This window comes from Herpailurus yagouaroundi, unplaced genomic scaffold (genome assembly GCF_014898765.1).
Source record: "Herpailurus yagouaroundi ecotype Mexico unplaced genomic scaffold, PumYag 77, whole genome shotgun sequence".
In the NCBI taxonomy this organism is placed as follows: Eukaryota; Metazoa; Chordata; class Mammalia; order Carnivora; family Felidae; genus Herpailurus; species Herpailurus yagouaroundi.
In genome coordinates, this window is record NW_024412388.1 from 80,531,050 (window position 1) to 80,545,728 (window position 14,679).

Below are 14,679 nucleotides of genomic sequence, written 5' to 3' on the forward strand. Positions count from 1 at the left end.
ACACACACACACACACACACACACACACACACACACACACACACTCATTGTTCTAAACATCCCGTAGCCTCATAACTAGGCCCCTGGCAAAGAAGGTCAGGCTTCTGGGGAACATTACAAGGGAAGATGAGCAAAGGCAAGCTGTGTAACAGTAAGCAGAATGTTCTGGTAGCCACTGAAGAATGGCTGAAGTAGGCCAATCCTGAGCACTGAAGCAGGCCAATGTTCAACCAGAGGTGAACCAGAGTTTCCATATCTGAATAACAAATAAAAAGGAAAAAAGGAGTGCCCAATCTATAGATTGAATGCAATCCCTATCAAAATACCAACAGCATTTTCCACAGAACTAGAACGAACAATCCAAAAATCTGCAGGGAACCACAAAAAACCCTGAGTGGCCAAAGATATTTTGAAAAAGAAAAACAGAACTAGAGGCATCACAATTCCAGACTGCAAGTTATATTATAAAGCTGTAGTAATCGAAACGATATGGTACCAGCACAAAAACAGACACATAGATCAATGGAACACAAAAGAAAACACAGAAATAAACCCATAATTATATGGTCAATTAATCTTTGACAAAGAATGAAAGAAGAAGCAATGGAAAAAAGACAGTCACTTCAACAAATGGTGTTGGGAAAACTGGACCACTTTCTTATACCATACACAAAAATAAGCTCAAAATGGAGAAGAGACCTAAATGTGATACCCAAAACCATAAAAATCCTAGAAGAGAGCACAGGCACTAATTTCTCTGACATCAGAAATAGCAACGTTTTTCTAGATATGTCTCCTGAGGCACAGGAGATAAAAACAAAAATAAACTGTTGAAACTACATCAGAATAAAAAGCTTCTGCACAGCAAAGGAAACAATCAACAAAACTAAAAGGTAACCTATGGAGTGGGAGAAGATATTTGCAAAGGACAGATCCTATAAAGGGCTGGCATTCAAAATTTATAAAGAATTGATATAACTCAACACACAAAAACCAAATAATCCAATTAAAAAATGGGCAGAAGACATGAACAGACATTTCTCCAAGGAAGACATCCAGATGGCCAACAGACACATGAAAAGATGCTCAACATCACTCATCATCAGGGAAATGCAAATCAAAACTACAACGAGATACCACCCATACCAGTCATATAGTCAGAATGACTATAATCAAAAACACAAGAAACAAAAGTGTTGGCAAGGATGTGGAGAAAAAGGAATCCTTATGCACTGCTGGTGGAAATGCAAACTGGTGCAGCCACTGTGAAAAACAGTATGGAGGTTCCTCAAAAGTTAAAAATAGAACTACCTTATGATCCAGTAATCACACTACTGAGTATTTATCCAAAACATACAAAAACACTAATTCAAAGGATCCATGCACCCCTATGTGTATTGCAGCATTATTTACAATAGCCAAACAATGGAAGCAGCTCAAGTATCCATCGTTACATGAACGGATAAAGAAGATGTGGTATATGTAGACAACGCATTATTACTCAGCCATAAGAAACAATGAAATCTTGCCATTTGCAATGACATGGATGGAGCTAGAGAGTATTATGCTAAGTAAAATCAGTCAGTCTGAGAAAGACAAATACCATATGATTTCACTCATATGTGGAATTAAAGAGGCAAAATTAACGAGCACAGGGGTAAAAAAAGAGAGACAAACCAAGAAACAGACTCTTAACTAAGATAACAAACTGATGATTACCAAAGGCGGGATAGGTGGTGGAAGGTGAGTGAAACAGGTGACAGGGATTGAGGAGGGCACTTGTCATGATGAGCACTGAGTAACATATAAAATTGCTGAATCTCTGGGGCGCCTGGGTGGCGCAGTCGGTTAAGTGTCCGACTTCAGCCAGGTCACGATCTCGCGATCCGTGAGTTCGAGCCCCGCGTCGGGCTTTGGGCTGATGGCTCAGAGCCTGGAGCCTGTTTCCGATTCTGTGTCTTCCTCTCTCTCTGCCCCTCCCCCGTTCATGCTCTGTCTCTCTCTGTCCCAAAAATAAATAAACGTTGAAAAAAAAATTTAAAATTGCTGAATCTCTATATGATATACCTGATCCAAATAGGACACTGTAGGTTAATAACACTGGAATTAAAATTTAAAAGTTAATAAAAAAGTAATAAAAAGAAAAAAGAGGTCAATGACCTTGATATGTAGGGCCAATGCAAAAATGAATGAAAATATGACTTCACCCTTCACTGTAAAAATAAAAACAATCTTAAAAACAAAAATAAAAACAATCACTATTATTTTATTTTCTCTGCTATGTGAGGTTAAAAGCTTACAAAGGATCTTCATGTTACTAAGAACCAAAATAAAGGTTGGCAAGGAGCAAAGAAAGCCAATAGAACCTAAAGAGGGTGCTCATTGCTGTGTTTGAACTCCTGTGCAGGAGAAAGCCAAGGAGAGGATGGAAAGGCCGGCAAAGGGCAGGCAGGCCTTGGCCACCGGCAACCAAGCACAGGCAAGGGCCCAAAGTAGTACCTGGGCCAGGAAGTCCTTGTGGCTGCGAGCAGTGTGGTGGAATCGCTTGACCAGCAATGCCTGCATATGTTGGATGATGAGCTGTGCTCCTGTGTTGAACCGGCTGCGTTCCTCTGGCTTCGAGGAAGAGTGGTCCTCTGGGTGAGGAGCTGGCTCTGCAGAGCAGCCATTGGAGCCCAGGGGAATCTGTCTGGCCTTCTCCATAGGGTGTCGGAGACTGGTGTTTTCTCTTTTCTGTGGAGCGCCACCTGATTTGAAAGACTGAATTAGTAATTTAGAAAAATACTCACAGGGTCTGGCTCCCATATGCCATTTTGTTTTTTTTCTCACTGAACTCATTTTCTCTTCATTGAAATCAGCAAGAGGGGCACCTGGGTGGCTCAGTCAGTTAAGTGTCTGACTTTGTCTTGGGTCATGATTTCGCAGTTCGTGAGTTCAAGCCCCACATGGGGCTCTGTGCTGACAGCTCACAGCCTGGAGCCTGCTTCAGATTCTGTGTCTCCCTCTCTCTCTGCCCCTCCCCTGCTCACACTCCGTCTCTTTCTCAAAAATAAATAAAACATTAATTTTTTTTTAATCAGCAACAAAATATCAATTCAGGCATGTCAATAAATTCTTACAAATTCTATTTTGGGGGGCACCTAGCTGGCTTCCTCAGTAGAGCATGTGACTGTTATATTCAGGGTCATGAGTTTAAGACCCACATTGGGTATGGAGCCTACTTAAAGTAAAATAAAATTCTATTTTTGGATGCATGGGTGACTCAGTCAGTTGAACATCCAACTCTTGGTATTGGCTTAGATTGTGATCTCACAGTTGTGAGGTCAAGCCTTGTGTCAGGCTCTGTGCTGAGCGTTGAGCCTGCTTGGGATTCTCGCTCTCCCTCTCTCTTCTCCTCCCCCTCTCTCAAAATAAATAAACTTAAAAAAAATTGTCATTTTTTGGTGTAAATCACCTGTCAACAGAATCACCTGAAATCCTTTAAAAATTCTCTACAGTAGCTAAAGAGAAGAGGATAGATATAAATGCATTGACAGAGAGGTCTAAAATGTATAACTAGTAAAATAAATTGAAGTTGCAGAACGATATGTGTAATAAGATCATATTTATGTTAGGTAGCACGTTTATCATATACAACAAAATGCATCTTATAAATACATACACATACGCACATCTGTAACTGCAAGGCTGTGACAGACTACTCACCAACTGTGAAAGCAGTTACCACTCCAGAGGTGGAGCTGGATAAAGGGCGGGGATGGGGGGGTGGGGACGGGGTGAGGGTGAAGAGTGATATTAGCCTTTTTTTATTATTTGAATCTTTAAACAGCAAAATATATTCATGTGTAACCTGTGGATTTAAGAGTTGAATTGGTTCTTTCTAAATTCTTGGAGGCTACTGTGAAGTGGTGGAAAGACTAATGAACTAGGGTTAGGAGACCTGGGTTTGAATCCTGACTCTTAGTAGATGCACAAATTGGGCTAAGTGACTCATCCTATCTGAATCTGGGCTTTCTCACCTGTAAAATGAAAATGAAAATATTTTACAGGGCCGTTATGAAGATTAAATGAGTTAACACATGAGAATGTGCTTTAAAAACTACTCACTGCAAGTCACTAGTTATGTTGAAGCTATATAGTTCATCATCACTGATTTTTAAAAAAATTTTCCCAATGTTTATTTTTGAGGGGGAGAGGGGCAGAGAGAGGGAGACACAGAAACTGAAGCAGGCTCCAGGTTACAAGCTGTCAGCACAGAGCCTAACGCGGGGCTTGAACTCATGAACAGTGAGATCATGACCTGAGCCAAAGTCGGGCATTTAACCAACTGAGGCACCCAGGCGTGATAGAGATAGGCACCCATTGGTGATAGAGATCACCAATGATTAAGGTTCATTTATAGAATGTGTTGTTGGACATAAAGGGAGAGCTTATAGGAACATTGGTTGGTTTCAGCTGCTTTCTTAACCCTCCTGAAGTCCCCCAGGACAAGGGCAGCTGCAAAGGGAGTTGGGCCAGCCCAGTAATCCTTTCAGCGAACACTTATTGCACCTGCAATGCACTATCCTGGCTTCTCTAGGCTCTCTGACAACCAGGTGCCAGAGCCCCAGCTCTCCACCTCCTTTCCCTGATCAGGGCTCAGGTTTGATGTCTGCTGTGGTTGGTCCTCGTCTAGTGGGATTCGTGCTGCCTCTCCTCATGTCTACCCCATGAGCTCTGCTCTCTCTCTGATGCCCCATCCAGACTGGAGCCCACTGTTCAGGCCAGAGCTGAGTGCGCCAGCTGAGGGTGGTCAGAATCACGTTTGTCCCTGGCTTTCCACTGCCCTCTAGCGGTCACTGGCTGTGAGCCACACCTTCAGAAGTAGCACCGACCCTTCTGGTACCATGCAACTTGTGACCCAATGGACAGCTACAAGTTCCTTCAGACTTTGGAAACATGATCAGAAAACATCATCCTCTAAAACTGAGCCAATTAAAAACAATGTATTTAGCCATTTGAAAAATGGGAGGCAGTGAGAATATAGAATTGAGATTCCTAGATCTGAGAGCTAAAACCAGGGGTAAGACTCAGAAGCCTGTGTGACTTTAAAGCAAGTCATCTAATCTGTGTGAGCTCAGTTTCCCCCAAGTGGGGCTAATCCGTGCCTTGGCATCCTCACAAGATTATAATGACAATCGAAACAATGGATGTTAAGTGCTCCCTGAAGTATAAAGGGCTAAACTAGTTTGAGGGAAAAGATGACTTATTTTTTTTAAATTTCTTAATGTTTTTATTTATTTTTGAAGGAGAGAGAGAGACAGAGCATGAGTGGGGGAGGAGCAGAGAGAGAGGGAGACACAGAATTTGAAGCAGGCTCCAGGCTCTAAGCTGTCAGTACAGAGCCTGATGCGGGGCTCAAACTCACAAACTGTGAGATCATGACCTGAGCCAAAGTCGGATGCTTAACCGACTGAGCCACCCTGGTGCCCCTAAGTAAAAGATTTGTAAACGTTGAGATAAGGGTTGCTAAATCTTAATCAGATTTCACACGCTGCGTTAAAACTTGGCGTGTATTGGGGCGCCTGGGTGGCGCAGTCGGTTAAGCGTCCGACTTCAGCCAGGTCACCATCTCGCGGTCCGGGAGTTCGAGCCCCGCGTCAGGCTCTGGGCTGATGGCTCAGAGCCTGGAGCCTGTTTCCGATTCTGTGTCTCCCTCTCTCTCTGCCCCTCCCCCGTTCATGCTCTGTCTCTCTCTGTCCCAAAAATAAAACGTTGAAAAAAAAAAATTAAAAAAAAAAAAAAAAACTTGGCGTGTATTAACTCATTTAATTCTCTCAACAATCCTAAAAGGTGGACACTGTTATTAATCTCATTTTGCAGATAAGGAAACTGAGGTACAAAGAGGCTAAGTATTTACCCAAAGCCACTCAATTAGCAAATTATGCACATCTGCCTTATTCTAACAGCTATACTCTTAACCTCTACCCCTGCATGTCTCATTGGAACATCCTATTCTATGCTCAGGTTGACCAGTCTTCTGATATTCTCCTGAGAAGACCCAATTATTAAAGAGTATTCTGTGCAGATAAAAGGCCCCAACTCTTGATTCCATCATAGTTTCTGATATAAATTCGCTTATTTTCATTCTGGTCTTGATTAACGTAAGTCTTTGCCTTTGGGTGACCTGGGAGAGAATTCAATTTCTGTGTCTGCAAAGCTGGAAAGAAAAGCTGGGCCCTGTGGTGAGCTGCTACCACTCTCTCCAGAGGACTGCCTTCCCTCCCCACTCTGCCAGGATGCCCACCTCTTCTAGCTGCCACATGAGCTACCTGGGTCAGGGAGCACATTTGGGCTGGCATATTTGCCCACTGGTAGTTCTAAGCATAACTGATAAACAGACTTTTGGGACCACTTATGAAGCAAGATGAAAACCACATTATCTTAACAGTTGGCATCAGAAACTTTACAGGGAGGAAATGGTCTTTGCCCAGGAAAATACTGTGATATGCTACACTGGGTAGAAAGAGGTAACCAACCACAGGAGCCCAAGGCAGCAAAGGAAGATGGCCATTCAGCTTTGCCTGTGAGTGCGAGAGAGGAAAACAGAACGGAGAGAGAGGAGCCAGATCAAGGATTTTATCAGTGTGGACGGACCCCTATTGTTCTATCAGGAGCGGCCTGTGCTGTGGCATGTAATCCCTCCTACATGTCCATTTCTCTGTCCTCCACCCTCCACAGTAAAGTGCACTCATGAACGCTTTGGGTGGCTCTGGGGTTTAGAAATCACAGGAGGAGCTAGTTGGTGTCCAGGCTCACACATGTAGAAGACAGACCCCTAAATTCACAGAAATTATGGTCCTCACAGTTTCAAAGTTCCAGAGGGCACTAAATGAAGGCTCACAATAATTTTATCTGTCTCAAACAAGACAGAAGATCCCAGATGGCATACTGTCACCATTATCTCTAGGGACTCTGTGGGCTGTCACTCATGCAGACAGGGGTGAATCAGAGGCCTGGTGGAGATAAGAGGAGCAGATGAGGATGGTGATGTGGCAGGTACAGGAGACCAGAAAGTGGGATGAGAAGCTTGGGGGTGGTGAAGCTCCCAGGCTGAACTCCTTAAGGATCCTGATTCATCTAGAGTCCTTCCACCCAGACGTAATTCCGTTTGTCATTCCTTTGTCATTTAAAGGAGCCAAGAATGCAAAACATGCATTGTTTGACGGGTCAGATAAATACCGTGGAGGAGTATTTGCCTGCTTTGTTGTTTCATGAGATTTTCCTTAGATTTTCAATATAGAGCTTGGGGAGTGTGGGGAGGGAACAAGCTACACACTCTGGAACCATACCAGCAAACAAGAGTCCTGAATCAGAATCTTCCGTGACCTTCAGAAAAATCTGTCAAGAAGGAAAAAAGAGAACATGTGGTTTAGGCATTCCATTCTCAGAAAAATGTCTGACCCAAGCTCAGTTTTGTTGGGTACTGCTTCCTAATGGAGGGAAAATACATTACGATTTATCTAAGAACACAGTCTTCTATAAATATAAAAGTGTATGCACACAGTGACCACAACTACGTAAAACACGTTTCTGTATGGACAAAGGTATGAGGAAGTGAGCCAAAAGTGAAGATAGTTGCTACGCTTGGGTGGGGAATTATGGCTTTCTGCCTTATATAAAACTTCCCCTAGTGTTAGACATTTGCAAAGAGCCACCTTTTCTGCTACCTGACAGGAACCAGCTAGAATCTCTGCCTTACCTCTTCCAGGGGAGTGTCAGAAATTCCAAAACTGCTGAGCCCCAGTTCGGCCAGTGTTTCCTCGAGCTCTCTGAAAAGGCTGGCGTATGCTCTCTGCTTGAAATTCTTATTTGGAAGAAGGAAGATAAGTTCTTGACCAATGCATTCCACCAGCTTTGCCTCTGGAACATGGTGCTGTACCATATCCATCAGTTCATTCACATCCCCTAGGACACAAAAAGAGACTGCTAGCAACTCTGTTTACCAGAACCTGGGAGACTGGGAACTTCCTTACATCCCCTTTCTTCCCATCTGGGCAAGGGGCATTTCATTCCTCAGTCACAACCCTCGCAGAGGACCGATGCTCCAGCCCATCCGGTTTTAGCCCAGTTGGCCCAGTGACGGGCACTGAGGAGAGGAAGATGTAAGCAAAAGCACTCCCCACTAACTAGCTGGACAAACTTGGGGAGGTCATATAACACCCCCCTCCCAGTTTTCTCCTTTTTTCAATCAAATGGTCTGTCCCTTACAAGCTATGTAACAGGAAGCAGGTCATACCCTAGTTTTTTCATCTGTGCAAAGGGGAAAATAATGGCCGCCAGGCACTTTACTGTTATTTATGAGGACTGGATGAGTTCATATACATAAAACACGGAGAATGATGTACCTGGTGCCTGGGTAAGCATTAGCTGCTATTGTTATCATGAACATCCTGTCTAGTAAGGAAGCTTTTATCATTGTTATTATTCATTCTTATTCACCACAAGCCTGAAGGTTAAGTCAAAGCTGCTTTCACTTTCCTGGTCTGGCCCAAGCTACAGGTGACTTGTGTAAGACGTACACCTGGAACTGATGACCAAGCTGGGTGAAAACTCTCCTTCCCAAATCACACAGCCGTGCCTGGTCTAACTTTTTGAAGAAATGCGCCATTTCCCTTGGGACTGTACCTGCCTCCTCAAACGAACAAACAAACAAACAAACAAACTATAACACCCTGATCTCAGGAAATGCAGAAGGGGATTGAGAAGCTGTGGAGTCAGACTGGGGCTGAGGGGAGGGAGTGTGGCATGCACAACATGGGGCATGAGGAAGTGTCCAGTGACAAGTATTTCCCTGACACCCTCGTACAGTCGGAATTTAATTTTATGCAGAAGCATGTATTACTTTAACATCCAGAATCTAATTTAAAATTTTAAAGCATATATACGAAAAGCGGTTCCCTATTATCTTGAGAGGGAGGTCAAAGGGAGAGAGATTGTAGGGACTCAGAACCCAGCTCTCATGCACTTCTGAAGACAATCCTCTCAGTGAGGGTCACCCAGTGGGTTCTTTGCTTTCTTTGTTCTAAAAATTACCCACGTGGAGGGATTACATGGCTTCAAACCCATGTCCTTCTGGCTACCTGGAGTGGAAGGCTTGATTTATGCCAAGTTTGTAAAGTGGACTCAATTGTCCTTAGCTCTGGGATGACTTCACACAGGGGCTGGAGGGCTCCCTGCGTGAGGAAGCAGCTTTGCCCTAACAGCTCTCCAGGGGTCACGTTCATTGTTCACTGAGGAAGGAAATCAAGCCCGAAGCTGCTGGATTCCCAGGAATTGTGTCTTAGTCATGTGTGTCAGCCTTCCAGAGGTAGTCCTGGAGGGCAGCAGGGCTCACAGCGCCTGGCAGAGAGAGGTCAGTGAGTGTGTGGTGCTCAGTTGTGGGTCCTCCTTCAAGGAGCTAACTAGGGAACAGAATGATCTTCCTCCGCTTACTTGGGGCATAACAACTTACTGCGCTTCCTACCATTCACAGCATCCCTCTTCTAGTCAAAGAAAATAAACATTTATTTAGAAATAAAGGAATATAAAAAAACATTACTCCAGCCAGGAGTCCCTGTTTCCAACTTGATTGTGGTGCACCACTGCATTGGTTTGTTAAAAACTATCAGTGTCTTGACCAAGATTCCTCCTGGGAGGAACCTTCAGAAAGCAGGGAGAGACCCACAGCAAGGCAGGCTAGGGAAAGACATAAAGCTGTTGTCCTGAAAGGATGTGTTCATGTTCACTGCAGGTTCTGTCAGTGCAGAGTGGGCGAGAGAGGAAACGTGAGGCAAACCTTGACATTTCCCTCAACTTTCAAGCACAGAAGATAGTGTCCAGTTTTCTTGTTTTATCAGATTTCAATCAGTAAATTCCTCAGACTTAGAAAAAAAAATTGTGCTAAAAAGAAAACTTGTTTTTTTTTTTTTTTTTGATAAGCAGATTCCCCTAACCCCACCTGTCATCAACCTGAGTCAGTACATGGGTTGAATTTTGCCCCCTCTGAGGGATATGGGGTATGTGGTATTCCATTTGCAAAGATATCCCAGAAGATAGATGGAAGTGGGCCTTCATGGAGAACAGTGAGAGATGTTGGCAAACGCTCGGGGTCCCTGAGGTCAGATCCTGTGAGGTGAGTGCCTATGGTGAGAGCCTCTCTTCTGCCTCTCCCTGGAGGTGGAGGCGCTCCTGAGGAGTTTTAATGCACCCTAACTCAAGGGAGAACTACTAGGAAGTTGGGACGCTGAGGGGAAGGTCAGGAGTGTAAGAGGGATGTGTAACTCGGCATCCAGTCCATGAAATCTCTCTGGAATAGTTCACTATGAGACTGTATGTCACCATGGCTTCACCAGAAGGCCCCACCTGGCACCTAGAGAAGCCCTTCTTAGACACAAATGCCACCTGCAGCCAGGGCAGAAGGACCCAGGAGGGGAGTGGGCAGGGCAAGGAGTGAACATAGACTGTATTCCTCATTTAAGAGAAGAGGCCCTTAGGCCCAGGACTTTTCAAATTCCTCTGGAAATGGAGGAGAAGGAAGGCCAAAGAAAAAGATGAGCACCTGCATGAGCACGGGCTTGAGAAGTACACAGAGTGTTCTCTTTGCTCCCGTTAAAGCCTATGACAACAGGACACACCCGACAACACGGAGAGATGATCACCAGACAAGAACCAAGATACAGCCTGCCCCACTCCTTACCATCTAAGACTTGTTCCGGACTTATCTCGTCTATGTGGGCTGGACACCTGGTAGAGAAACCCTGAGATGCACAGCTGCAGGTCCCCTGAAACAGACAGGGTTCAGTCACTTGAATGATAACATCTCCCTGATGCTGACTGCTATCACCACCAAGCTTCATTTGTTTCTGGCCACCAAAAGTGGTCAACAGATTTTCTGTCACCATTTGAATGTATTGCTTCATGTGAGCATTCTGAGGGTGTGGTTATTTGATTTTATCCTGGTCAGTGTGTGAGTCAGGCACAGAGAGTAGTAGAACCTCAAAGGATACCTTTGGCTTGCCATTATAATATGACAGCTGTGGGTCTGCCTGTGCGAGACATTGTGGTCCTCCTTCCCCATGGATGCACACTAGGCTGTGGAAATCCACCTAGAAAGCCTAGAGGCAGGAACACTTACACCACAGTGGCCAGAGGCATAGGTAATGCTACAAAATAATAATTGGGACAACTGAAATGTGAACAGTGCCTATTCTCAAGGAGTCCAGAGCACATTCATAATGCTTTACCTGGTTTATCTTCACCACATCCCTGATAAGCAGAAGCAGAGATAACCAGTTTCATTTTCTGCGTGCAAGGAAACCAACGATGATGAAGAATTAAGGAATTTACCCAGGATGACACAGGTTGTCCACCTTGCTACCCAGACCCGAACTTCGTCTCCTGACATGTTGAGGGGGTCTCTGCTAATCGGTATTGTTTGGCTTCACCATTTTTAGGGTATAGTCCCCAAGAAAGCCTTTTCTGGGCTTTCATTTACTAGTGGACTTTGGGTTTAATTAGGGAACATAAGGGGCACCTGGATGGCTCAATCGGTTGGGCATCCGACTTTGGCTCAGGTCATGATCTCACGGTCCGTGAGTTCAGGCCCCACGTCAGGCTCTGTGCTGACAGCTCAGAGCCTGGAGCCTGCTTGGGATTCTGTGCCTCCCTCTCTCTCCACCCCTCCTCCGCTCATGCTCTGTCTCTCTCTGTCTCAAAAATAAATAAACATTAAAAAAAATTTTTTAAAATAATAATTAGGGAATATAAATGTTAGAATGAAAAACAGGAAGCTTAAATAACCACTCTCCTTAAAACTGTGTAACCTTGTAGACTGAGACACTTCTACATTGCAGCACACCGTGTGTGTAGTTTAGGATTCTGGACTACAATAATCTCAGGTTTAAAACTACTTGTTTCATTTAGGGTAAGGCATCTCTGTAGGAGGGTTCGAAATGTCCATTTATCAAAATCTGCAAACAGTCTCAGAAACAAAGAGGTTGATTGTGACAGCGAGAGCCCGATTTGGGTAGAGAGGTCTGGAATGGCAGCACCACACTGTACATTTCTGTTCACCCAAAACGGACTCTTTCCCTGGGCAGTCACATACCTCAGAGCCTGTTTTTTGGCTCTGGATGTTTTTCATCTTGCGCACCAAAGTTAAGTAGAAGCCTGTGCCAAAGCAGTTCTTCAGGAAGAGTGGGGTGCCTGAGCAATAGAGCCTTCCCTGGGAAATGATGGCGATGCGGTCCCCGAGGAGGTCAGCCTCATCCATGTGATGAGTGGACATGATGATGGTTCTGCCTGCAAGGGCAGAGGTCAGAGGGATCACCAGGCAGGCCTGGGCAAGGCTGGATGGGAGAGGATGTAGAGTAACCTCCCTGTTACACGGGCATAAAAATTTGAAGTTGATAAATAAAAACAGGTATTCTGTGGCAAAGTCCAGAAAACTGGAATAATAGTGACAACAATTAACATTTGACAGCATCCTGCATGTTGTAAAACACTGCCACACACAGTATCTCCTCATCTGGCATTGTACCTGATTCAAATAAATCACCATGTATGGGACATATTTATTATAGTAATTGGCATCTATTGAGTTCCATATGCATATTCTCTGGAGCATTAAGCATTGCACTTATAATCTTTGCAAAGAACACACACACCCTTTGAAACCAATAGGAGATGTCACTAAAAGAAAACAGTAATGAGGATTCCAGGATGGCAAACTGACCACAGGATTCAGCCATGCCGTCTTGTTCATGGGCAGTCTGAGCTCTGCCTGCTGTCTTTCTGGATCTGCACTGTCTGGTTGGAAGGTGCTGGGATAGAGGAAAGAAGGTCCCATTTTGAGACACTGCCCTGCTATCTGCAGTAGTCCTCTGGAGCACTGGACACCTGTGTGTCACCCTCACACCTGGTCTTGAGTGACCATCTGACAGTTATGGAGTTCCTTGGGATGTCTGCATGTGACCTGGGTTTTCTTAGTCAACGAGGAATTTCGCATAGAGCTGCACACATTGTTCCAGACAGAAGGGCCACAGGTTGAGAGAACCTTTTAGAATATTTTGGGAAGTAGTCTGCTCCATCAGTGATTCCTGTTTATATTTGTGTAAAAACTTCAGGAGGCTTCCATGGGAACTTAGATTTACTCGAGTGACTGCTGAAGTCCCATCTGAGTGTAGTTATGGCTGTTAACTATACTCAGTTACAGAGCGCCAGGAATGAGAGTGGAGATCACAGATAGAGCTTCAGTGAGAACAAAGGGCACCGAGCAGTGGCTATTACCTGAGCGATACTTCAGAAGCAGGTCCCAAATTGAGCGTCTCGAATAGGGGTCCACCCCAGAGGTAGGCTCATCCAGAATAACCACCTTGGCACCTCCCACGAAGGCAATGGCAACAGACAGCTTCCTCTGCATGCCACCTAGAGGTACGCACAAGGCAACAGGTTCATGACAGCTGTAGAGGATCGGAAGAGAAAGGCCCAGGGCTGTGGTATAAGGGGGGTTACCTTAAGACCAGCAGCAGCTTGACGCTGCCTCCTTAGATGTTTATATAGTGTTCAAACCTAGTGGGGTACTCTTTAAATGCAGCAAAGGCAAGAAATGCAGAAATGGATAAGACCATCTGAAGGTTGTTCTCACATTTTAGTCCAAACACATAAACACCAGAATCAATACAGCTCAGGCTGCTCTAACATAGGGTTCCATGTGGAAATGATCCAGAGGTGGGGTGCTCTTAGGTGCACAGAATAACGTTATAGAAGTGTTCCACTTCTTACGAGGTCTGTAATAAGCCTCCCCCTCTCAGGGCCCTGTGTCCTGGAAGACAATTCATTTGCCATCTGTAGTCCTGTCTTTTTCCAATACCGAGCACCTGACAGATCCTGAGCTTCTTCATTCCTCTTGTGGTGGAGGCCTGTGTCCTCCAACATGGCTTCCATCTCCAGCTGGGCCTCCTCCCAGGACTTTCCTTTCAGCTGGGCGTAGAACAGGATGTGTTCAGCCACTGTGAGGCTATGGGGACAGGGCAATGAGAAAGGCAATGGGCTCAGCAATTCTACCTCTAATGATTCACCTTATAGAAAGAATTAAGGGTGAGCACAAAGTTTTAGCAATCAAGATGATCACTGTGGTGCTGTTTATAACACAAAAAAAACAAAACAAAAAACAGACCATGCTAAGTATCTAATAAGAAAGGATGGTACATTTATATAATAGTGTAGTATATAAACAAAAACTTATTTTATAGAGGAATATAAAATGACATGAAAAGATGTTCATGACATCCTGAGTGAAAAAAAAAACCCTAACTGCATTAAAAAATGGCAGGTTATGGGGCGCCTGGGTGGCACAGTCAGTTAAGCGTCCGACTTCAGCCAGGTCACGATCTCACGGTCCGTGAGTTCGAGCCCCGCGTCAGGCTCTGGGCTGATGGCTCGGAGCCTGGAGCCTGTTTCCGATTCTGTGTCTCCCTCTCTCTCTGCCCCTCCCCCGTTCATGCTCTGTCTCTGTCTGTCCCATAAATAAATAAAAACGTTGAAAAAAAAATTAAAAAAAAATGGCAGGTTACAAAATTGTATGCAGAGTTTTACTCTCCTTTATAATTAAAACACACACACACACACACACACACACACACACACACACACACACAC

The 14,679-nt window shown here is 44.6% G+C and overlaps 1 protein-coding gene across 4 annotated transcripts in view; it reads right to left on the reverse strand.

Annotated features, from left to right (window-relative positions):
* ABCA4 (ATP binding cassette subfamily A member 4) overlaps positions 1-14,679 on the reverse strand; it is a 133,810-nt gene that overhangs the window by 41,566 nt on the left and 77,565 nt on the right. For all 4 annotated transcript variants that reach the window (XM_040471025.1, XM_040471024.1, XM_040471026.1 and 1 more), the window contains 7 exons: positions 13,899-14,038; positions 13,309-13,446; positions 12,128-12,321; positions 10,718-10,802; positions 7,742-7,947; positions 7,332-7,380; positions 2,500-2,747 (listed from right to left, as the gene is read on the reverse strand). In XM_040471025.1, the coding sequence (XP_040326959.1) occupies positions 2,500-2,747; positions 7,332-7,380; positions 7,742-7,947; positions 10,718-10,802; positions 12,128-12,321; positions 13,309-13,446; positions 13,899-14,038 (1,060 nt within the window). The remainder of the gene's footprint in view (positions 1-2,499; positions 2,748-7,331; positions 7,381-7,741; positions 7,948-10,717; positions 10,803-12,127; positions 12,322-13,308; positions 13,447-13,898; positions 14,039-14,679) is intronic.